Here is a 27,314-nt window from a genome sequence, read left to right on the forward strand (position 1 = left end):
CGACGAAACATTCTCGGGCTACGCGATCATCTCTGCTACAAATACACATTTAACATGAGAGTTAATATTTATTCATCATGACTCTTTCTTCCCGCATCGCATGATGATGTTGATGGTCTTATTTTGGGGGAAATAATATCCATACACAAAGAAATACAGTGATGAATATGAATATAAGCAAGTATGTGCCTCAAAATATACACAAAAAAATTGAGAAAATAATCTTTCGTGTCAGTTGCCTACAGCTAGTGAGCATGAATGTGCTGCAGTATAGTTTAGACAACTATTTTGTACAATATTAAAGTAAAGAGAAGCGAATATATATTTTTTTATCGGTTCTAGTTCCACTGTAAAAGAAAAATAAAAAAAAAATTTTCCTTGCTCAGCCAAGCGCCGCGTGTGAATGAAATTAAAAGTTTTTAAAGGAGGCAAAAAGTCAACGAATGAGTGGCAAAATTTATTATTATTTAAAGTGAAGTAAAGAATATCATAAAATTTAATAATAATTGATGATATTGCAGTGAAAGAAAGAAAAGAAATATAAATATACAGCACAAGTAATACAAAAGAAGAAGCTGAAATAAGAAAGAAGAAGAAGAGAAAAAAAAAGTTGTGATCAGTGAAAAATCTGGCAAAGGAAATTTTGTGACGTTACATAAATATATATATATACATACATAAAAAAGTTATAACTTCACAGCAGCCTTACACACAACAACAAAATTATGGCAGAGATTGAAGTGGAAGAAACTTTCGAAACCACGACGGTCCGAAAAAAGACCGTCAAAAGGAGCATTAAAATTGAGGAAGTGAGTAGATTACACACACACACACACACACACACACACATATACACACACAAACACATGATATGAAATTTGTCATAAAATTTGTAGCTTCAATCCTCCAAAAGTCATCAAATCCTTAAAAAAAATGTGCACTGATTATGCACGATTTATTTGAATAAACACAAATGTCACTCAATTCTAACATTCGCCGCCCATATTTACAAGGAAGCGATGTAGAAAGAAAGAAAAAAATCTCGAACATCAGCAATATAGACGCAGATAGGAGTTGATGTTACACATTCTCAATGATCTTTTGTAGTGGAAATTTTTGTTAAGAAATGCCATAAAGCACTGCTCATTTTCTATTAGACATTATTTACGTTCTCTTCCCTTTAAACACAAAATAAAGTTATTTTTATCAGCATATAATTATAGAAAAATCTTTTTTTGAGGAAAGAAGAAAAAAGAGCGGTTGAGATGGAAAATATGTACATTTCGAAAATATTATATATATTATATATATCACATATATATATTTATATATATCTATTGAGAGAATATTAGATTAGAGCAGGGGTTGAAGTTGATCACATTTTTTCAATAAATTTCTTGATCGATTAAAAAAAATTCAATGAAAAATTTGTCGATCAAAAGTCGATAAAAAATTTATCGAAAATTTTTACCGATAAATTTATCGAAACGATTTTTTTTATCGACAAATTTGTTTTTTTATCGAAAAAATTGTTTGTTTACAATTTTTTTTAAAAAATTATTGTAGTTGAATTAAATCAAACGTTTAGTTAATTTGGACATAAAAGAAGACTCAGCAAGCTTACTGGAACAATAATAATTGAAGCAATTGAGAAATAATTAGGAAAACATGGAGTTTATTGGAATTTTAAAGAAAAAAAAGGAACATTTGTTGATTTAGAGAATTAATACAGTAAGTAAAGGCTGAAGATGGAACAAAACAGGCTAAGTAAGCATAGTTAATTAAAAAATACAGAATCTTATCGAAAATATAGTGATTTTGTACGAAAAATCAGCAGTTCCGTAATATTTCTGGATCTTTTCGGGCTGTATTTAAGGAATACATTCTGTTAAAGACAAAAAAGTACTGTCAATCAATTGTAGCCTTGTAAAATTCTCCATTTCATATTCACGCAGTTGAAAATTTCTCAGTAAATTATTTGTCGATCAACAAATTTTTCATGTAAATTTTAATCGACAAATTTTTAACTTGATTTTTTGATGAAAAATTTGTCGAAAAAATTTTCAATGTGTATTTTTGATCGATAAATTTTTCGGTAATTTTTTTTTCAAAATTTAACCGTTATTTTTAATCGATCAAGTCGACTTCAATCCCTGGATTAGAGCATATGTTTTTGAATGAAATATATGAGGAAAATATTGGAAAATATTAATCTTCGATAAATATTTTTTTTTATATCCACAATTCTATGATGATCAAGTGGGTGACTGTCGTAAGCTGAATATTTAGCGCATCTATCCTTGAGATATTAAAGTGGAAATAAAAATTATAGAGGATTTATGAATTTGAATAAAAATGAAGCAATTCTGATGAAATATGCAAAAAAAAATATTTAAAATAATTGGTTATTAGATTTTGATTCTATGTCATAGGAATCGAACCTTCCTCCCCTGGTGTGAAGTAGCAATAATATCCTTAGCTATTCGTTATACACCAATATCATATTATTTGAACCGTGATTAAGTTTGACAATTTAAATTACTGTTGATTCATATTTTGTGAAAGTCTGAATTTGATGACTAGTTCCATTCATATGAAATAGTACTTTTGATGTCTAATTTCAAACAGTTGATGATATTAAAAGACAATAATGAAGAAAAAAATTAAAAACCAAATTGAAAATATTCTAAATACTGAGACAAATCAGGCGACTGTCATATAGAGCCTTGTGCCTTCAGTAACAGTAAATATTACTTCAGCTCACTTACTTTGCTGATCGAACAAATCAGGTCTATTCAAAATATCATTTGTGCAGTTTTGAAGAAAAAAAATAAATAATGCAAAAAAGGATTTCAGCAAAATACCTCACTCACACGAAAACTCTTTAACATAATTCTAAACAGTAGGAATTGAACCTTTTGATTTATCATTTACATAGCTCTCTTATAAGAACTTCTAATATTATTAATAAATTCGTTCGACATTGAGTATATTTAAGACTTTTCATAGTACTGCGTTCTACTATATTTTGTCAGAACACCACTGTACTTTTAACTCTTACTGCTGTGTCCCTTGCCATTCAATTCAATTAAAAACGCGCTCAAATCAAGAAAAATTTCCTTATTACATTTTGTCAATCCAAAATCGAAGGAGAAAAAAATAAAAATTTTCTTTAAAAACAGCTCAAAGGAAGCGATTTGACGTAAAGCATTCATTCAGTCAGTCATGCAAAAAAAAAATATATAACAACTACTCATCACGAATATTTTTTTTCTTTCTTTTCTGCACACAAAATCACAGAATGAGTAGAAAAGTCATCTCTTCCAACATTCTGATGTCTAGCAGGTGACGCAAATTTGTTTTACTGACTTTACACAAAAGTTTATTTTGTCTTCAATCTTTAAAATGCATTTTCTTTATTTAAATTAAAATATGCAATTAAGAGAAAGAAAAAGTTTCACAGCACTAAGGAATTGTTGTCATCTACAATGTTACTTAGTTAATTCAAAGCAAAATTTCCCATTAATGTGTGTCATGTCTGCATAATTTTTCATACTAAGCAATTCAGCATAAGGTGTATGAAACTTAATTTCATAAAAATGATAATATAATTACATTTCTACAGACTTGCACAGTACATAAGACGAATTTGAGAGTCTTTGGCAGCTTAATGGTGTATATATGTACATGAGCGGTTAATGAATGAACACAGATGTTTCGTGATGTACCAAAAAAAAGTTCATAATTATGCACATCAAATATTATTTTGGATTGTTAGTCATTCTCTCTTTGATTGGCGATGATATTAACTTTTTTTGACTGTTTTATGGACATGAGCTTAGTTGCTTGTGAATTGTTATATGAAAATTACGGCGATAACAGTTAGTTTGGTGTAGATTTTTGGGATTGTTTATAGATGACGTAAATGTGGAAATTTTGAGATTTGCGCTATTGTGCCTTTATTCTTTTGTATGAGATGTCATTCAACTCTTAACTGACATGATTCCTTAGTTGGCCTTGCAGATCAAATGTGATCCATTGCCTCCATCAGCTGATGCCTAAAGCTGGTTCTATCGTTGGCCTGTCAGTTACTAGTAACAAGTACAATACTGTCTCTATCATTAGCCCATTCCAAGATTCTAGTTCATCCCCTTCCTTAGATGAAGCCTGAAACTGGCTAATGTTTGTTGGATCTGACTTCTGTACTAAATTTGTGAATCATTCCTAAAATGAACACATTTTTCACCAACATGTGCTCCGTCCATTACCCCAAAATCGACAAAGAAAAAGAATATTTTGCAAATGCCTTCTTATTTTCTATCCAACTCATGACCAAACATGGATATAAAATTGTATTTTCTAAAGAATAATATTGTTAGTTCCAATAGTACTTAAATGTATTTACCTTCATTTTATCACTCAAATCCTCATAAAATGCTGTACATCTTCAACATCTCTAAATGGAAAAAGGATGTTTATCTCTTTTAAAAATAATAAAAAGAAAAACTTTATAACGTCAAAGTAGACATGAGTTGATTGACAGTCGACTGCCATTTTGCTTTAATTAAAGTTTTGCTTTTAAAATGATGGGAATGGAAAGTTTTAGAGTTTCTAGCCCGAGTAGCATAATGTGGTGACATGGGTCCATATCTGCCGACTTGGTGCTGCCAGGATAAATTCGAATCTTAACGTTAATATGGCGACGAAGTGGCGCTCTAGCGAGCACGGTATGCTGTTCGGGTAGTTGAGTATGATAGAATCCGTAACTTACATCTGAAATGATTGATATCAAGTAAATTCAATGGGATTCATACCTCCTCCCAGTTGTGGACAACCTATGTACCACAGTACACTAGTGCGCCGCCAAAACTGTCATGAACAAGATGCTGTGTAAGGTTTCGATCGAGGATTTTGTCCATAAAAGGTTGCCCACCCCTGCCTCATCATCATCATTTTAAATTCTGAGCTCCTCGAGATGTTTTTAAACAAAAAATTTAATAAAAATTCAAAAATATTTCATTCTTATGAGGCACAATTCATTTTACTCTATCCAAGATGATTCTCTGTAAGAAGCAGCTAGTACTGTTAATTTATCAGAAAGGATTCTTGACGTGAAAATTCCCTGAAGAGAGTCTTAAAGCTCTCTGAAATATTAAGGTAGAATTAAGCACGTGAAAGGTAATGCCAAGGTCTTTCTTAATGTCTACAAAGAAGTCTTTATCGTCTAAGAAAAATATTATTTCAAGTCCTTTTCCTTTCAAGCTTAATTCAAATTGGCAATGAAAAAGTTCTGCACGAAAAAAGTCGAACAAAATTCTTTCAAGTGTCAAATTTTGAAGTAAAAAACACAAAAGCTCATCAAGATGGATTTGCTATATATTTTTTTGAATTCTATAAAAAAAGAAGGAAATGAAAAATTATCTTTATCAAAGTCAAGAAGCCTAAGCATTCGAGCATGAAATATTAATTAATAATACTTTTGTTAGATCTGTATTTCATCTTGTGAATTTTTTATGCTTGTTTGCTTCTCTGAATTATTGCAAAAAAATAAAATAAAATAAAAATACAAGCTTGAAAGGGATGAAAAAAATAATGAATAAGGTTTGAATGGAAAATAAATAATTCATCGGATGGAAGGAGTGAACAATGAATGAAAGGAAATAGCAGAGTAATGAAAAATCGTAATGAATAATTATTAAGATTGAATGCAGAATTCAATGCGAATCTTGAAGGGTCGATCACTTTTTAAGCGTTGAAGGAATCCCCTTAAAGCTCTGGGGGTTAAGGCTAGAATGGCACATGATGCTAAAAAGTTCAAAAAAGTTGCTGCATCAGGGCTAAGACTTGTTAACTTAGAGCTTATTTTACGTCGAATATGAATTAACATCGATTGATAAAAAGAGGGCTCTAGGACACCACGCACCCCGCCCCCGTGAATATGTCCCTCCCATCCCAAGATAAGCCATTACTTAAGATAGGCGACCAACTGATCTCAAGATAGACCCCTAGACTTTGCCTTCACAAGTGTTTAATCTAAGATACATCTGACTACTTGAATCCTTAAGGTTAACTGACATCTTAAATGCTAATCGTAAGTTCCTTGAATCCTAAAGTGACATCCTCAATAAAAATCGTATTTTGCATATTTGCATAACATAATAAGTAAACGACCCCTAAAATTAAAGCATTATTACAGAAAATTTCTTTTAAGAATCAAATTGAATGAGAAGTGCCCTTGAGCTCTCACAATCAATTAGTTCAGAAGAATGGAGATAATCGAAATTGACAGGATTTTTTTCCGATATGAACATTAAAGTGATCAAGGACATGACTGTGTGGTTTTAACAATATGAATGTTTATACATGTTGTCAATAATCTCATTTTTCTCAAGTTCCGGAAGGCACATGGCGTGGTATCGATGAAATTTGTCTTTAAGGTGGACTCTCTTCTTAAGCCTCAATTCATCAGTAATTCTACTAGGCTTGACAAAACACAAAACAAAACGCTTCGTATTTGCTTGGAATCAACAGTTTGGTCACCAATGTGACAGCACATCCACAAACCCTTAAATCACAATCCTCTGCTTCCCAACAACAATGTAAACTATTCAGTCTAGACATTTCCTTTTAATTCCGAAACTTAATCTCATTTAAATAATGTAATGTCAACTAATTTACATCCGAGACTCCAAATTAGTAGATAATGTTGGAAAATTGACACATTCCTATCTCGTATTTCATTATCTTTAAATTTTCATGTCTATTTGTTTTGGCTCTATGCCTTTTTGTCATCAAAACAAATCATTTATTATAGCATTGAGCCAAAAATCATTTTCAAGCTTGGAATTTTTGTTATTTTTTTGCTTGCTCTCTAGTCTTTGTATTTGATTCTTAATGAGCTGTTTCGCGTGATCCTCACTTGAGTTACAAGATGTTTCTATTCAGAAATCAAAGGCAGATGAGATTCTGGTCTTTTTTTAAATGTCGTTCAGGCTATTGCGATTTAAATATTGACTTTTAATTGGAGATTTCGATAGACTTGGGAGGATATTGCTGTTTATGGCTGTTTGAATTTGTGAATTTATTTTAGGGTCGTTAAAAATTGACATTTTGGGTGACGAATCTTTGGGGATTAATGGGAAATAATCATTGGAAGTGGCATTTAGACTTGGGATATGGTCTAATGCTGTAGAAAATTCTGTCATGCATAAGGTAAAAATCTTGTTCATAAACTATTTTGCTAAGCTTCTTTTTACCCACCCCTTCTTAAGAGCATGACTAATAAATGGACGCCTACATATCCGACATTTAATCAAATTGAAGAAATTTATTAAGTTACAGTTCAAAAGTTTAATTTCCATCATTCACACATCCTTGACCTTCACATGAAAAATTTGTTAAAAATTATACGTCCTTGAACTTTGTCGAACTCTCTTTAAAGTCATCATAATAAATGGGAAAAATATTATACTATATTGTGACCTTTTCAACAAACTCATTACAGATTTTACAGCGCATTAATTAAGGGACTAAAAATTATGTTTCCCTTTTTATTATATGAATTTTATGGCAATTTTGCAAAAACTTTTTTCATGAATGAAGGCAAGAAGACTTGATGCAGGGGTAGGGAACCTTTGTATTACGGTACACTAGTCTGACACCAAAAGTTCTTTGAATTTTTATATCTTGAGCGGTTTCAATCAAGGCTTACCAGCAAATTGTGTCGTGGTTCAAAGGTTCCGCACCACTGGAAAATAATGACAATTATTTTCCATTAAATATTAATGGAAGCATTCTCGTTTGATCTAAAAATAGAATGATTGTGTAAATTTATTGACCATAACTAGAAAATAGAGCCATAAACTCAGCTAACATACAATAATAACCGATATAACGATAATTTATAAGATAATGACTTGGGGATAATGGCATGCTCGGAACGAAAATTCAAATATATTGCCTCATAAATATGCTTTAAAAGAAAAAATCTTTTGAATTTAAAATTGAAAGTAAATTTTCACAATTTATGTGTCGTTCTATTTTTCGTACTGTGTAACAGGTGCTGATGCTACTTTTAAAGCTTCTTAAATTTTGTTCCTGGAATATAAAAATTTTATCAGAATTAAATTAACTTTTTTCACAGCGATAGAATTTAATTGATTGGAAAAAAATAAATATTCAGCATGTTCTCTCCTCTCATTCCTCATATTTGAGTATGAATTGAATTATTATACAGGATTTACACATCATATAAATTGAAGCTTCAGGCTATTTATTCTGTTTCACACGACAAAATGGAAACTCGTCACCGATGATTCATGATAATTGATTTTTTTTTTTGCATTTAAGCTTTTAGCGAGCACTGGAAATGGACGATGCAATATTGGGTATTAAAAACGGCTTTAATTCATTTACTGGATGGATAATGGGATATGAAATTGATAAAATCTTTGTATTTAATTAAGTTAATGAATTTGTGTACCATTTGTTGGATGTATTAATGACCATGGGAAAACATGGTTCTATTCATCCGGAAATGTGGATTTTACAGATTACTTCTACATCCTTAATCGGATTAGACTTGTTTTTAGGGGGTTTGGAATGATTTAGAGTTGATAACACATACTAACAAGTGTATGCTACTTACAAATGTATGTAATCATGAGTATACTCCTAAAAGTGAGCACGCTCAATTATGTTGCTTGAGTATACTCAAAAACACGTCCATTTAAGTTGTCTATTAAGACATCACGATGCAATTTCACAATACACCTCCAATTCGATTTTATTGCATGAATGAACTTGTAGATGAATAGTTTTCCTAATTCTCAAAAATTCCAATAAATTTCGTAAAGTTTGAAGCTGTAAAAACATACATTCAATGTTTAAACATGTTCACGTGCATAATTTTTTGAAAAGAGCATTGAATCTTTCGTTTGTCTAAATATTTACTTACTTATTTGCTTTGAGTGTCATTCACAAGTTATGACCATCAAAGAATTAGGTGCTTTCTCAATCCTATCTTGGGATCAAGATATTATGGAAATCCAAACTCATTTTGCATCGCCGAGACCACTCTTAGGTAACATTGTGATATTTATGTATCATGCATTACATGACATCATTTGCGAACAGCCCACCAAGATCATCAGTTGAAATCACTTACATTACATAATACATTGTAATTGACTTAAAGAGTTCATTGCTCCAACAACTTTCAACACATTTTCAATAGACAAATGTTCGATTAAGAAATACATTTTGTTGAGGAGCTTCTTGATCAGAGGTGTAGGTTGGGAGCCCTAACAAATTCTCACGAGCAGCCCTAACAAATTGAAGATTTTTTTTCAAAAAAGGAGGGAAATGACCCCCAAAATACCTCTGCATACGCCCCTTTTCTCAATCAAGACACAGCCATGAATATTGGGATGCAAATAATTTCACACATGGCATGCTGTCAATAAAATAGTAATCCAAACAAATCTGACTATATTCATAGAGATTTGGCTTGATTTTCGTTTTGAAAATATTTGTAAAGGAATAAATTATTTTGAGTGACATTGGGTCCGAAATTTTTGTTGCTTGAATACTTAAAAGTGTTATTTTAAGTGACATAAAAATGAAAACGGTATTGAATAAATAGCAAGTTGATGATTCTGAGAATGTTTTTTTCGAGAATGCCTTCAAGGAAGTTGTTTTGAAATTCAATGTATTTGAGAAAGTAAATATTGGATATTGAGGTTTGTGGATTCTGGGAGGTCTTGAATTTATTGTTTGGATTTAATTTCGTTTAGTGCTTAGTATGAACTCAAGCTTAACCTTTTTTGAGACACAATCTTATGAATTGGATGGTGAGTCAGGAAATAAGACATTATAAGGGCGTTTACAGTAGGTGGGGGAGGGGTGGTATGGAGGTCAAGAGTGTTCCTCTCTTTTATTCAATTTGCTAGGATTTCCGGCTACTCCTCTGAGACATAGCATGCCAAAATCCTCACGGATTTGCAAATTTAAGCATTTTTTGGTTCTTTGTCCTTCAAAATATTCAAAGTTTCATGTTATTATCCAAACAAATTGTGTTTTACACCTTCCATCCTGTTAAGAACGATAACAATTAGCTAAGAAAAACTTTCGGAATCTCCAAAACTAATTTACATAAATTTGATTCCCATAAAAACTTTAAAACATTTGTTAAAATTCACAAGATTAATTTTATGTAGGCTTTAATTCCATCATCCAAAAATTTATATGGAAATGAATCCATCTGAATTCATCGTTTTTTGCCTCAATCCTAAGCTATAAGCAAAAAAAAGAAAGAAGTAAATTCGATTTAATATTTTAATATTTTTCCACATTCGAGAACCTCAAGGGTATGAATTGAAAACCTTCTGCGTCTTTCCTTTTATTCAACAAGATGTAAAATAAGGAAAAGAGTTCATCCATGCGTCTAAATTTGGAGAAACTCAACCAGATTTGGTAGAAATCTTGAATTATGCTACTTGTATTGATTTAAGCCTTTACAAATGATGAATGTTGGATGTGTTGTCAGTTTGGGAGGCGGAACATTTCATGTAATGTTCCTAACATCTACTAATAGCCATTTGACCTAATAATCAACTGACCTAAAATCTAAAACAGGTTGTTGGATAGAATCTTGTTACAAATTGTTGCTTCCAATTTATTACTGCTGATGAAAAATCACTATAAAATCTCAACACGTCATAACGTGTCACTCACTTATAATTTATGTGATGTCAATGCAAATTTGAAAGCTCAATAAATTCACTGCCTTATTTACTTGTTTATTTCCTTACGTAGCTTCAATGTACATGCAATGAAGAGAAAATATTTTTAGAAAAAATATTAAAAATTTAGAGAAAAATTTTTGTTTTCCTAAAAAACATCTTCTGAGATACGATCGGAAGTATTCTGGTTTCCCCATAAGTTTTTTTAATGCGAAATCGAAAATGTGGCCATAAAAAAAATTATATTTTAGTTTTAAAAAATATTGGATGTGATGTTTTTTCATTAGTAATTGAAGACGCTGATGATACATCCAATTTATGGGGGGTCGTTTGTAAATGATGTTTGTTTAGGGAATGGATTTGGGATTCATACTGCGGAGTTAAATGTGACATTAAGCTAATTACGTGAATAATGCCAGTACAGTGTCGACGTTAGACTTCTGGCTCATCCGACACCACCCCTCTCTACTCTCTAAGACCCCTCACCAGCTGGACTTGACTAAAGGTCGAGCGCATTTAAGGTGTGTAGATTTGGGTGTCAATCCCCCTGTTGCCTCATTATTGGATTATCCATAATAAGCAATTTAAAACCAGACTCCCCTCAAAACTCTGACTTTGCCCCTGACTAGAAGGAAATGCTCTTTAAATTAGACATCACATCCACACATCCCCGACCATCTATTTCCAGATATCGCATATTTATATATTTTGTTATTATACCCCACTACACTACTCTAATGATCTGATCTGTTTTACTCACATCAAGCTAACAAAATATGATGAACAAATTGAAAAGTTAGTGAAATTGTGAAAATATTTCGATAAAGATTAATTTTCTGCTTCCGCATCGTCTATTTTCTATATTTATGCTTCATCATCATAATCATTTTTTTTTTGTAAGACTTAATAGACATTAAATGATGATGCTTTGTTGAAAACTTTAAATCTTTTCTTTTTGATACTTTTTCTTGTGTAATGGATAGAAAGCGAAAATAATTTTGGTATTTAACCGAAAATCTCATTTATATAAGCAGCTTCACGTGCTATCTTATTACTGTTCTCTAATATGAGCTTGGATTATTTTTGTTTGTGAGAATTGAATTGGAGTAGATTATTGGAAATTCAATTAAATCAGCGTAGACTTGAGATTGAGGAGGTTTAATCTCATGCGACATAGATCTGATTTGCACAAAAGTCACATACCGTACCTTTATTGAACGGAATTAATCAATATTTTTTTTGTTCATTCTTCTTACCTTTATTGATTGCTTATCAAACACTGCTGCTTGTGGTCTTCAATAAAGCAATGAAGTGAACTCATTTCCATCGGAATCACGTTCTTCATCTAATAATTCATAGACTTGCCTCAATGATTCGTTTTTATCGACCGAAAAATGCAATAAAATAATGTCTAAAAATAGAACAAAATGAGATCTTTTTTTGCAATAAAAATTTTAATCTAAAATTTCGCAATAAAATAAGAAGATTAATTGTCTAAGTAAACATTTTGGAAAACGTGATTAATTAAAGTTTGCTTTGCTTTTTAATTGTTTTGAGAATCTTGGAGTGTTAAAAACTGACAAACAGAGATTTAACCTTTAATCTAAACTTTTTGGGGGTTTCGTTGCTATAGGAAGAAAAAAAAGGTAAAAGCGCCATTGATTTATTTTTTTGAAACAGATAGCTGTTGTAGACTCTTTTTTGGGTTTACCCTCCAATACTTGAGACTAGAGGGCGAATTCTAAAGACTTTTAGGTTTCCTCAAAAGGTACGAGTATCTTCAACTTTAGTCTACCTCAATACTCTGATGTAGTGTTCGTTCAAACTTACAGGACTGCAGACCAAAAAATGCAGACTTTCAGTCTTAAACGAACTATAAGTTACATATTAAAAGCTGCAAGCCTTCACATCTAAAATGACACCCAAAGTAACAATTACTAGAATAAAGGTAATTGAGAGTTACAGCGTAGTCACTAGGGATACGTTGGGTTGTCGTGATGATGGCAAAGCGTCAGTACGATATGGAAGTGTCCTGACAAAATCGGGACTCTCAATTATTAAGTAACGCTTTTAGTAAGAGGGGGTTCAAGAACGGCTCTGTTTGACCAAAAATCGATGACTAGTCTTTTTAATATGTTGTAAGATCTACAAGCAGCTACTTAAAGAAATATTTCTGTTCACAATTTATTGATTGTATTTTTGGCAGTTAATAAAACTTTCAGTTCACTTAGACTATACTAAAACTCAATTACTTCCTCAAGAAATGAAATAATCGATATTTTTAAAATCCCATTAGTTCAGCATCAATCTTAAAAATGATTTTAACCCACATTTCAAGACTTTAACGAACTTTTGCTAATTTAATGTATTTTAAGCTACAAAACCTAATTAATTTCGGTTGAAATTTGCAACAAGACTGTTGAAAATAACATCAAGAGTGGGCTTAGCAAGCATAACAATCTCAACAATTTTGCTCGTTTACTTCTTCATGCGATAGAAAAACACAAGAAGCTTTTCATCATCATTCTTCTTATTCCAATTGTTTGTTTGTCTGCTGATGCTTCTAACTGCTGGTTGTTTGTAGAAAGAAAAACCTGATTTAAATTTTTGAGAGAATAATTTCTTAAGTGTGGTCTTTTCATGGAATAAAAAGCAAAATTAGCCGAAGGTGTAAAATAAACACAAATGCAAATTTTTCCTACCAACACCTTGATGGTGACTATATATGCCCCATTTACATTGATATTAAGACTCTCCTAATCTCATACTCTCTCGGACGATAAAAATTATAATTTTGCGGTCGAATTTTCTCGCATAAATCCAGTCAGGAATTATTTTACATGCGATGTGTCACTAACAAAGCATCCAAAACGAAGAAATGGATTCGTCTTTTAAAAAATCATATCTGTGACTTTATTAATTATTTTTGATGAAAATGCGGACATTTAAAGTAAAAAAGGAAGAAGAAAAATCTTTCATGAGAGTGAGCAAGCCGTAAAGAAATTAAAAATTTCCTACATAATAAAAAATGTTTTTTGATGACAATCTCAATTTTTCACAAGCGCCAAAATACATCTTTTGAGATGGAAATTTTTTTATTTCTTTTTTCTTAATAGCTTATTTTTTCACGGAATGACTGTGACATTGTTTATTCCTTGCATTTGTCTGCCAGACTGTCCTTGAATGAGTTTTTCTTTATATAAATACTTAATTTTTGAGAGATTTATGGCTTACTGGAGTGCTGTACAATATTAGCCTTGGAGTAGTTCGGAAGGAGTTTTAGGGACAAATCATGTTTTTGACGTAAGAATTTTCTATAATCTAAACCACAGAGAGTGAGGGGAGGTTGGAATTTTCTTCCTATTATTGGCTATACCCCCAACCTCACTGAGTTTCACGCTCCTGTATGCCAACACATTATTCTTATGCTAACGACACTTAGCATTGATAATCGTTAAGCAGTAACCAAAGATAAATCGCGATCTAAGGGACTTTATTGATTACGGTCAAGAGTTGCAGACCTGGATTTTAGTCTGGATCTCTTAGTTTATCAATGATCACCCGTGTGCCCTCGACAGGGTTGTAAGCCACTCAGCACACATTCTCTCAATAGAAGATTATAATAGTTAATTCATGAATATTCTGACTCTGACATTGAGGCATACAAGGTCACAATCCACATTAAGAAAAGTTTATTCTTCCTTTGTCTCTATTGCCGATTCTGAGATACATTCTGAATTCCAACCTACATCAATATGTCTTTAATTGTCACAATATGTTGTGACTACTTTGTTATCAATGACAATATGTCATCAATAAATCAATCACAATTTGTCCAACTGTCTCGTTATAAATTATCGTAATCATTCAACATCAAAGCTCAATTAGCACAAAAACAACTGCGCTTCCACAGATCATTAACAATATCATTTGATACTCAGTTTCTCCTACTTGCCGGTCTTACTGTCTTGGTTAGTGAGAAGAGAAGGAAAGAAAAAATATAAGATAGATGTATATAAAGTATATAAAAAATAACGTTATTGAAATATTGGATAGAATAACCAAGCTTCGGTGCTCCTTTAGTTAAGTATTTGGAGTGAAACTGTCTACTTGCAAGATCGTAAAAAACGCGGAAAAATAGAAGAAAAAGAGGAAGAAAAATTGAAAATTTTCATTCGATTTTTAGTTGAATTTCCAAAAAACGAACGAGTAGACTAGTGAAAAATTCGGTGAATACTGTTCTGTGGACTCCTTGGGAGGGTTAATTGCTGTCCTTACAAAGGATTAAGGAAGCTTCTCTCAAAATTAAAGAGTATCCTTGTAGTGAGCTGTGAAAAAAATAATTAATGTCACTAAAAAGTTCCTTAAATGAGCATTAAAATATCACTGGATGATGATCCACTAAATAAGAGTAATTAAAAAAGTGATAGCGACTGTGTGGAATCAGTGGAATATTTTCCGATCAGCACAAGCTTTTCATGGCAGTCAAGTGGCTGCCACTTGTCGAATAAGTGACAATCTTTATGGGAGTTGACCACTTGGATACCATGTGGAAGCCACTTAACTGCCATGAAGATTTGTGCTGATCGGGCCATCCTTATTTTTTCTTTCAAATTTTTAGAGGAAAATAAAAAAAAGAAAATTTTTCATTTTAATTAAATTTTTTTTATAAAAACAAATTCTTTCACAATAGAAAATGCGAATCAAGAGCACTCGCGTAAAAAAATATTTTCTGAGTAGGAAAAAGTTTATAGTCAGTGAGTGAAGAAATAAATTAAAATACCCGAAAAAAATAAATAAAAAGTAATAATAAGGGCTGTAAATTTTACACGAAATAATTTAAAAAATCTGCACATTAATTAAACCACAAAAATGGATTACTATCACGAGGAGATTGAGGAGACGTACATCACGAGGAGAAAGACGACAAAGGTAATGGCAACAGCATACAAAGACTTTAAGTGCAATAGTCACATAACTTGATTGAGAAACGGCCTTTATAAAGCCATAAAATATCCTCGCAATTGTAAACAAAATGTCGGAATGCGAGATATTTTTGGTATTCCTTATTTGTGCGAATTCGCTGGCGCTTCATAAACAAACACTCTGATACGATGTACGTTCTTAAAATATATATTCAAAGTGTAACAAAGTTGAAGATTTATTTACGTGTTTACAGATTCATATATTTACGTGTTGACAGATTTCTAGTTTGCAAGCAGGTAGTTTGCACTCTATTTGACGTCTAGCTGGATTGTGCTTGAAATGTGGGGTCGCATTTAATTTTTATGACGTTGCTAAGACTGAATATGAATATTACTAAAGTGACTCTCTCTTAATGAATACAAAATCTCCACAGTATAATCTGTGTGGAACTCGGGTCCACATCTTACGAATACCGATCGAATTAAGTTAGATTTAAATTATTTTTTCAACTCTCATCATAATAGTGATACCTCGGTAAAGGTTTTCGAAAAAAAATTGTTCACACAGCAGAATTGTAAGCAATTCAAAGTGGAACAGACTGTGATTACTCAAACATATGTTTAGTTATAAACTTGACATTTTATGGCAAGGTACACAAATGCTAACTTTATAATCTGACATATGGTCGACTGATTACAGACTGTTTCACTAGGGAGCATAGTTAGACCATCGAATGGGCAAGAATACGGTCAAGCGAAAGCTTCGATGTATAATAAGCAATCTTCCAACATGTGCCGATCTGGCAAAACTCTTTACGAGGTACATCCAGAAGAAGTTAATGATTCAAACTTAAGCGACTCAACATTTCATGAATCAATTTAGAAGTCATGAAGAACTTAAGTGGATTCTGTTAGATGCGCAAACTTACAGTTTTCGACTGTTCCTTAAAGCTCTTGCCATTTTGTGTCGTTTGAATAAAGCATGAAAATTTCCGGGACTTCTGTTCCCGCCAGAAAACAATTTCAGACAGTATTTTTGAAAGATCTGACTCTACACAAGCCGCACTCGATTACATCTAGCATTGAAAATTTGTTAGTCTAAAAGTTAAGAGCAGCCAAATTCAGAAAATAAAGGCAGATCACTCTTGACATTTGAAGAAAAAAAATTAAGATTTGTCAGCTTTAAAAAGTTTTCTTATGGAAAACCACTGAGAGATTCGCAAACAAGATAAATATTTTTATAGAAATTTTCGTGAACAAACGAGCCTCATCATTCTTTTTCGCCTTTCCACTCATTCAAAGTTGCTGTAGATTGCGAAAAGTTATGCAACCACAAAATGTGCACATTTCTTTCATGAATATTGCTTGAAATCAGCAAAAGTCATTAAGTAAATTGTCTGTTAATTGAAGAATATTCTCGTTCTCAAATTATCAGCAGCAGCAGCACATAAGCAGCGATTTAAGATACAATAACATGTTTTCCCCCCAAAATAGCCACTTGCGTGCCAAAAGGCAATAAATTTATGGTTAAATATTGAATAGAAAGATTAAAGAAGAATAAAAGGCGACAAACATGTCAGCTTTCATATAGACAATAACCATAACTCTCGCCATAGCTGAATGAAATTTGCATGAATGTCATTTGACTCGTAAACCCTCCCTTAAGTGTATCAAAAGCCAAAACTATTTCCCATCTTAAATCAAAAATATATAGGAACGTAAAAAAAGATCACTTCACGCCCTTCATATTTTCGCGTGCCGCAACGATTAGTAATGCCGAACCGACAAAAAAAAATATTCATTCTCTCGATTTTTTTACAATGCCAAGGATGAAAGCATAAAGGAAAGTGAAAATTTATTGGATTTATGGCCATATGTATTAATGATATTTGTACAAGCATCTAAACCACTTTTAAATGATGTGAATGGGAAGCAGCGACGATCACATGAAATAAAATAACGATTCACGTTTGTAGGTAGAAGGAGTGAGGCATGTGGCATACTTTAAAATGATGTGAATCTCTAGACTCTGTAGTTAATTGATGAACAAGCTTAATAAATGTATTAACACAGTTTCATACAATTAATTGCCCACACATGGCATTTAATAATTTTCAAAAAATATTTATTACTTGCTCCCAAAATACACCATCAAACTACATCTCATGTCTAAGTCATATGCGCTTCCGGCAAAGAAATGAAAATAAATACAGAAGATGTAAAAAAAAAATCGCGACGTCACTTTCTATGAAATCCTTGAGAAAAAAGTGAATAGCTTTCCTTCCAATCTCCAATTATAGATCGTTGGATCGTTGCCAACCGAGAAGCAGCACTAGAGGGAGAAGAGAAAAATTAAAAAAGATCTAGTTAGAAAGCTACTTGTGATGTCAAAATGGAAATTTGATGCGCATTTTGTGCAATGGAAAAATTAAAAAAATCTACTTGAACTATTCGGAGATGAATGATGCAGTAATTGACGTAATTGAGCTTACAATTTTACATTCAGTTCCAAATGAATCGATGAAAATGTATAAAGTGGGATTATTCGAGGTTTTTTAGTCGATTGAGGGAATTTTAAAAATTATTTTAGTAACTGCTGAGAATGTAGGAATTTGGGGATTAAGTTTTATTTGCAAGCATGATAGTTAATCATTGATAAAATCTGATTTGCTTCATTTCTGATAGTATGGAAAAAATTGGCATAAATTCAGAGCAGTTGGGTCAGGAATCGCGGTTTAAATGATACAAAACTGAAAAGTTAGTCATACTAAAGTCAAATTTAAAATCATGACAAAATTCCGACCAAATATGCACAATGTTCCATTCTAGTCTACCATCATATCAACATACACATCAGTCAGTCATTCATACGAATCAATCAGCCGGCTTTTCTTCAACAAAAATAAGCTAAGATGAAAATTTGTCTTGTATTTGTGTAAACGGAGAGGCAAGAAAAGAGAGAGAAAAATTGGAAAACACACTCATTGATAATTCATCTTCTTCTTAATTCATCTCTGGTCTTCTTCATGCTTCCATTTTTTTCCTTCTCTATTTCTTTAATGCGGCTAAGAAATAATTTTTGGAAAAATTTTTTGTTGCCTTTTTTTTTTTAACTTTTTATTGCTCTTTTATCTTCGGGGTTTTTTGCGAGAAAGAAAATAACTTTAGAAAAATATTGAACGTATTTTTTATGATGAGCGAAGCTAAAGATAACAACGATCTTCTTGCTCCTTCGAACGTATTTTTCACAATGAATGAGGTTGATTACGTGGGTATCATTGTTAGCATTTTTTGCTGATTTGTGATTGTATTCAAATTAATATATATTATTTTTTTCGTCTATTGTTATTCTCAGGATGTATTTTTGTAGACACATTTATAACGGCATTAACCTTCATATCTTTTCAACAAATTTTAGAGATCATGGAAGTGTATGCTGAACAAGATCAAGGATTATGAATAGATGGGGTTAAAATTAGCATAGTGAATTTGAAGATTGTGATGATTTTTCTAGATTATCATGTGATTTACCCCAAGTGGACGTTCAGTTGTTATATTTTTATTTTTTAGAGGAAGGATCTCGATGCATAAGACAATAGACTGTCTAGATAAGTTATGATCCTTTTCATAGAATACAGGAAGGTAACCTTTATATTCCAAGACACCCTATAGTGATAATTCACGGCCGAAACTGAACGCGGTTCAAGGCATTTCCAAAGAATATTTGGCGACACATTAATATGTCGCGACATATAGATTGCCCACCACTGACCTTGAGCTTATGATATCCAATTGTGAGAAAATGTAACAAGATTACATTCATTAATGTTTTAAAAGCCGGTCTGACCTTCCGACAGGGCTAAAATTAGTTTAAGTACATAAAGACTTCGATGAGAAAAGCTATTGAGTTTTCTGAAAAATCCTTATAAGATTGTATTTTATAAGGAAAATTTACAGTTTATGTCGAATCTGATCAATTCAAATCGAGATTCAACACATAATGTAGCATGTAGACAGCTGAATACCGGGTTCTTAATTTAATGCAAATTCTTATGTTTGTGCTTTCCGAGAGAGTCCTTTATCTAGTTCCAGATCAGACTTGATGACATCTGGACTAAATTCAGAGCCAAGTCATCCTGAAATTGGATTTTTTTTTTGCCATTTTCAGCTCGTGTGCTTTTTGAGTATATACTCTATCATGTCCCATTGCCTAAAATCCTCTAAAAAGAGTTAGGAATAAATAAATAAAGTAATTAAAATTCTTCAAAAACAAAATTTTTTAATAAATTTTTTCAAATCATTTATTAAAAGAAATTTAACTAAACTTAAATTGTACACACTTCTGGCTAACTAAAAATAAATTTTTTGAAAATATCATCTGAATAAATAAATTTATATTACACAGAGCACTTGCTTCATTTCAACTGTTCCTATTGCAAAATTAAATCATATTATTCAAAATTTATTAAGGATCTCTAGGATTTATTTAGTTATAAAAGTCTTGTAAGATTATAAAATCTTATAAGACAATAAAATCTAATAAGATGCAGCCTTGAATGATTTCCTTAATAGCCATAACGTATAAATATTTTTTAAATCTATGGCTGTAAACAAAAACTCACCAACACATACAAAAGCCTCAAAAATTATTTCCGAAATAATGGGAAATACTTATTCTCGCCAAAATATGAGTAATGACTTTATGAAATATAAATGATTAGTGCTAATTTATCTCAATTTTGTGAGCTGTAAACATGAATAAATGACACAAATTCAAATTCGACGATTTCTATTTTAGCATAGAAAATTTAGCATCGAAAATAAATTAAAATGTGTAAAAAAAGCCGTTAAAAAGGCATAAAAAATTTACTGTCGTGATGCTTACATGCATTTAATGCCTAAATTTCAAAAACTTAATGCTGCATATAGGCATTAAATCTGAATGTCTAACTATTTATTCAATTCACACGTCAATATCATAAAAATATGAAAATCCCCGCCCTAACTTGTATCCACATCCAACGGCATCAAAATTTTCAAATTTCTCCAGCTAAAAAATTGTTTTGCTTCTTCTTATTCCAATTATCGATTGCATTTACTTTGCGACGATTTCAGTTTCATTTCGTGAGTCACACAGTGTAACATTAAAAAAATATCCGCAAAATACAAGCATAGCTGTAAACATTTATTTTTGTGCAAAACTTTAAGTCTCGTGTAAGTTATCAATAGGATTTATTTATCTATGTGATGAAGCATAGCCAGTTGAATTAATATTTACATTTCACCAAAAAAAACCACCACCCATTGATTAATAATAATACGAGTGATGAAGAGAAGATAAATATGAATGGTTCTGTATGTTGAAAACAACCTTGGATATTCATAAAAAAAAATTGTGTATTGTGTATATCGTGAGGCATGATGTCATCCTCAGAGGAAAAAGTTGAAAGACACTCCATGTTTTTTTCGCGGTGCAGAAGATCAAGAAAAAATGTTGATTCATTAGCGAAAACAATTGTTGTGAATAAAACATATACCGATATGTATCTTTCCTCAATGGGAAACTTTAAGTTACATTTCGTCTATTTCCTTCTTTACTTAACTGCTCTCTTCATAAAGCATAAAACCGAAATCTACATTGTGTGGCAATAAAAAAAAAAAAACAAAAGAAATAAGAAGGAAACATTGAAGTGAAAAGTAATTGAAATCAAGTCACGACAGCGCATTTTCAATTAGAATTGTTACTGCTTCCAATATAAATATCAAATATTTTTTCCTCTATTTGATATGTCAGTAACATTAATGGAATGCATTAAAATGAATGAAAGAGAATTTGTAAACATTGGATGAAATATTGCGTTTAGTAATGCTTGAAGTCTTTTGGATAAGAAGTTTGAAATGAATATCCATTTCCTATGATTCGCTCACATATTGATCGATGCTGAAGTTCTTGTTTATATAGTTTGTGGCTAAGCTGGTTATTGACTTTAAAAAAAAATGGACTTGTTTAGTTTCTATCCTGAATAAATGAGGATTATACTCGATTCCGCGATAAAATAAACTGGATTAAGATTGTGAATTTATTTAAAAATAAACTGGTTGTGTATACAGTATACGTACTTAGTATGATGAATTCAGATACTTATTAGAATCTTCCTACTAATTGCATGTTGGACATGTAGCTGTAAATGGAAACAGTAAACAAATTCTCATTTCATAGATTCTCTAGTGAATTTAAATCAATAAATTATTTCCCGGTTAACACAAGGCTTGATATTGTTCTGATTTGGAAGTTGCTCCGAGTTCGGAGTATCTAAGGTTGCCTTAAGGTCCATTAGGATTTGACTTTCCTGAGTGGAACAGGCTTCGATTTGTCAACCGTAAATCTAGTTATAAACATGACAATTCTAGACTAGTTCCGAAAATGTCAAGTTTATAGCTAAATAAATGATCGACTAATCATAGCCTGTTCTACTCGGGTTTGACTTGAGGAACTAACATTTCCATAAGCCACTCAATTTACTTCTTCATCCAAACATCTGCAAGTCACTAAATCATTGACTTCATCACTATTCATCTAGACAATAACTCTCTAAAATGACTCAGATTAAGTCCATACCAAACATCCATTAAGATCATCAATACATTGTCCTTGAATAGCTTTGCACGTGTGTAGATAAATAAATGAAAATAAAATTACTGATAAATGGACAAAATGCCAAGCCACACATTAGAAATCAGCTTTTTTCTCAAGCATTATTAGAAAAAAGTGCTAATAAAGTAAGAAGCATGACTACAACTCGCGGAGTCTCTTGTATGATATTATTTTTTTTCTCTATACATGAACTTATGTACATTTTCATTACACACAAAAAAATACAGAGCATAATAAAAGTAATATAATTTATTTTAAACTCGACGAAGCATAATGTAAATGTACAGAAAAAAATGAGAGATAGAAAAAGAGGCACAACAACGAGTACACACAATGCAGAGGTGTGTTTCTTATTGTGATTGTTACAATTTAATTAAAAGGCATTGGCAACAGCAGCAACAACAGTCTGTCGGTTTACCTAATATTGTACACGCTTTATCAAATTCAATTAAAAGCAGAAGTTTATTTCATCATTTAAATTGTGCACGTTTAAATTCGCATTGAATTTGAAAAAAAAGATTGTCTATAAATGTATGTGCTCACTCATCGGATACGATAACAGAAAAAACAAAACAGAAATATCGGCAAAACAATTTTTTTTGTTTTGTGGGAAAATGATACTATTTTGTGGATAAGGCAAATGTGGCTTTGGGAAGTCGATTTCAGTGATAAAAGTGATGTGCAGAGGTGCATTTTGGGGGAAATTAAGCGTTAAATTAGTAGAGGGCAACCTAGTGTTGGGACAATAATTTTTGGAAATGACTTGAAGCGTGTGCCGGTCGAGGATTACTCAAAAAGTATGCAGCGAAAAATAAAAGGTTACCCACCACTGGTCCTCAAGAAGTGAAGTTCCTAAGAATATTCCATAATATACCTCTGACAGCCTCAAGCTACTAGCTTACATCAATAAGCCAATTTCAAATATATCAACATACTTCCAGTTAATTATTAAATCGTTCATGATATCCAAAATATTTTCAAAGTGACTCTAATCCAGTGTATTCCAACCTTTTTTGCGCTACGGTACACCTAGGTGGTAAGCCTCAACCGAAAAGGCATATGACATATGGTTCATGTCATTTCGGTGGCAAATTAGTATGCCACACTAATTCTGCCAAAAAATGCGCAACAAAATCAAGTATTATCTAAAAACATCTAAAAATGTTTGATTACATTTTAGAAACGTGAATTTGTCGTTGATATATTTATCCACTCCAAAAATAAGACACAGATTTGCTTCTAAAATTGAACAATCATTTGCCTTTTATTCACTTCAATTTAGTCTATTGCTCTCAATTAGACGACTACAAATAAAAAAATCTCATCTCGACTAATATTTTGTGCTGTCTATTGACAATAATCGATGTCTATTTATTAATAATTTTATATTATTTTTCGGTTATTACTGTGCAATTTCGTGTAATTATTATTAGACAAAAAAATTGTATACTCTCAATTAGAGAAGATTTTTGTTTAGTTTATTTCACTGTCAATAGTCAAGCAATTTACATCGAAGAGTTAAATTAAAATTTGTTAAATAACTAGACACAAACAATGGATCAAGAAGACAATGAATTTGTATGGATTGGACATTAAATAACAGAATAAATAGCCTGAACAGTTAATAGTGTTGTTGGAATGTAAAATCTATGTTGATGTAATGACCTTGTGATTGAACTAGTCATGCTGAACGCATCTAATTTGAATTATCAACTAGAAAGAATTTCTAAGTGATGAAATCAGCTTGTTCTGTAGCTGTCACATTGAGTATCAAGGGTCAAATTAATAAAAATAATAATTTTCTGCAGGCTATAAAAAATTATTAATCATAATAACGACTCTCAGTATGCATAAACAAGATTGACATTCCAAGCATAAACTGTGCCGTGCAGGCTTTATCATTGAACACTTAACATGCTCTGGGTATTTATATAATCATTACTTACCTTCAATGCCTTTATTTTTACAGACATCATCATCCACAAAAACAACAACCATGACGACACCAGCAAAATTATATGGTAAAGATTTAAGTGAATATGATGACGTTGATGTAGATGCACTCCTAGCCCAATTGTCACCTGAGGAGATTAATATTTTAGCTAAAGAAGTGGATCCTGATGTAAGTAGCTTAATAATTCAATTTAGAAATGTTTGTGCAACGACTAATGCCATCAGAAAGTGAAAAAAAACGTGTTGTGCCTACATAGAAGTGTCAGAGATCATAAAGTACGAGTCAATAATCGTGAAATACCAACAAACTTTGACAACATACAAGCTATTACACTGAGTTGTGCTACTGTTGTACAAAAATACATCTGAATACTTACAAGTTGAATAAAAACTCGTGTAGAAAAGGCACAACTTTGTAAATTCAAATAAAAACAAATCTAATGAGGCACAGACACAAAATTATGACTTGAAATTATGATTAATTCGTTGAGCGAAAGCGACCAATTTGCAGAATCAAAAAAACAAGTACAGTCATGTTGTTGCACAGTTATTTCTTAGTTTTTATAGACCGCTAATTAGCAATCAAAATCTAATACTTCTTTTAATTCATGCTGTGTCTCTTTAATTTCATTTTAATAGGATTCATTTTTACCACCACATCAACGTACCAGTTATGAATGTGAAAAGGAACCAACGGGTCCATTAGATCGTAAAAAATTAATTGAGCACATCAATAAACAGGCACTAGAGACACCAGACATACCAGAATTGGAACCTTTTGTAGCTGGAGTGGTTCGCGGTAAAAAATGGATTCCGCCACCACAAGAAGCAAGAATGCAAGCGGCTGAAGAGCAAATCGCAATTGATTTGGGTGATGAGTACGAGCAGGCATTGACAGATGCAACTCAAGAGGAAATTATTGATTTAGCTGCTATTCTCGGATTTCATCAAATGGTAAATGTCAACTCATTAATTTTTTTTTTTTTGCTGACTGCTGCTGCATCTTCTTGTCGCAATGAACATGCATAGTCACGCAAATAAATAACTGCATTTATTTTTAAATAATGACTAATGTCAGTGCATGGGTAGTAAGATAAATCTATTAAAGGTTGTTGACTGAAGTGCATTTCATGCCTTCATAGAGGATCGTTCAGTGCAACTTGTGTGCCGCACAATTGGTTTGGGAATGTCATGAACCGCATGTCGTGGGTGGACTTGCCAACAAAGTGTGTTGTAGCACAAAAATGGTTGAATGGTTACCTACCACTGAGATAGTTTTTAAACAAATATAAAAATATGTTTTATTCATTAGGGAAACACTTCATAAATTAAAAATATCATGCATTACTCACTCAAGCCAAAACGAAGTCTAGTGCATTTATATTCCCATAAAAATTTGTGCATGCATAAAATAAAATCATGAACAATTACATGATATTAATAACGACATTTTATATTACAGATGAATCAAGATCAATATCATGCATCACTGCTGAATAAGCATCAACCAGCCGGTCTTGGTTGGGATGGTATAACAAAAGCATCAACACCAAAAGTTTATCCACCTGAGAAGCCAAACACAACTGATGTTGAGGATTCAATTAAACGTGTAAAAGACAACGATCATAAATTGACTGATTTGAATTGGAATAACATTAAAGTAAGTATTTGACTTTGCATGCATTTCCTGTGTGTACTTAGAGAAATATTTAACCACAACTTGAGACTTAATGGAGTCGAAAAATGAGTTCATAGCAAGTAGTGCACTTGCAAAAATATTTCTCTAATTATGTAATAATTAATGCATTAAATAGATTGCAATAGCGCAATATCATATCCAACAAAAACAACTTTCTAATTTTGGATTCCCTCGTTACTTTTAACTATTTTTGTAGAATATTTCGGATGAGAGATTTGAGCAACTTTTTGCGGGATTGAAAAATAATAACAAATTGGAGGCACTCTCATTGACGAATGTAGGACTTACTGATCGCACAGCGTTGATGCTTGCCGAGGCAGTTGAGAAGAATACAACACTTCGTGTATTGAATGTGGAAACAAATTTCATAAGTCCGCCAGTGATTGTCGTTTTAGTGAAAGCCCTCCTGCAGAATATGAGCGTTGAGGAGTTCCGAGCCTCAAATCAGGTTGGTAGATCTTTTTGAAATTTATGAATCTGATCATTGTAGCAGTTTGGTATGGGAGTCGTGGATTTTAACACTGAAAGACCATGTGTGGTTAGTAAGGCTCGGCCAATATCCATTGTTCAGCATTTCCTGCCTTTTAGAATCATAAGCCTGGAGTATTTGGCTATACCTCATAGTTCATCCAATAGCTCGACATCTCCGATGCCACTCAACTCAGATACCACACCGGATTAACAGCCCTGCTTCAGATTTCTCTCAATTATCTTAAAAATTCATGGATTGTGGTAATAAATACCAAATTTACAGTAATTAGCTGTAATTTTTATCATAACTTCAATATTTCATGATTAGAAAATATTTTGCGAATTACTGCGAGTTAAACAATGAATTTTTAAGTGGCAATTACAACAATATATGCCATACCTCCCAAGTGAATAAGTGAATCGCATTATCTGAATGAAAATTCATTAAAATCTCATCGTAATTACATCAAAAAAAAAAGTTATTATTTCGCACTTTCACTTTCTTTATTAGTAAATATAAACTGTCTACCGACTGCATACAATGAGATGATGAAAATACAAAAATTATTATTTCTGTTCACTCTCATCTTCATTTCACTTTTATTCTTTTTTTCTCTTTACATCTCGTATTCTTTTAGCGATCAACTGTGTTAGGCAACAAGATCGAAATGGAAATAACAGAATTAGTGGAAAAGAATTCCACATTACTAAGATTAGGTCTTCATTTAGAGTTTAATGATGCTAGACACAGAGTCGCTGCCCATTTGCAACGTAACATTGATAGAAGTGAGTATTACCTATTCCTAAATGACTTTAAATTGATATTTTTAAAACGACTTGAAAAAGCACATGAAAAAATTAAGTTTAAA

At 31.9% G+C, this 27,314-nt stretch overlaps 1 protein-coding gene across 9 annotated transcripts in view; it reads left to right on the forward strand.

The window, feature by feature from the left end:
- Positions 1-226: 226 nt before the first annotated feature.
- The window catches only part of tmod (tropomodulin), a 42,393-nt gene continuing 15,305 nt past the window's right edge, over positions 227-27,314 (forward strand). For 6 of the 9 annotated variants that reach the window (XR_011544221.1, XR_011544218.1, XR_011544222.1 and 3 more), the window contains exons 1-6: positions 227-809; positions 24,292-24,444; positions 24,915-25,229; positions 25,738-25,935; positions 26,171-26,422; positions 27,084-27,231. Coding sequence is in view for 2 of the 9 variants with exons in the window: in XM_070637630.1 (XP_070493731.1) it covers positions 726-809; positions 24,292-24,444; positions 24,915-25,229; positions 25,738-25,935; positions 26,171-26,422; positions 27,084-27,231 (1,150 nt within the window). In the remaining 7 variants the exon portion in view is untranslated. Of the gene's footprint in view, positions 810-14,830; positions 15,154-15,363; positions 15,675-20,731; positions 20,882-24,291; positions 24,445-24,914; positions 25,230-25,737; positions 25,936-26,170; positions 26,423-27,083; positions 27,232-27,314 lie in introns of those variants that run through there. The other 3 variants (XR_011544220.1, XR_011544219.1, XR_011544223.1) reach the window with 3 other exon arrangements.

The sequence above is a fragment of the Chironomus tepperi genome, unplaced genomic scaffold (assembly GCF_022539635.2).
Source record: "Chironomus tepperi strain 1889 unplaced genomic scaffold, CSIRO-AGI_Ctep_v1 contig_163, whole genome shotgun sequence".
NCBI classification, from domain to species: Eukaryota; Metazoa; Arthropoda; class Insecta; order Diptera; family Chironomidae; genus Chironomus; species Chironomus tepperi.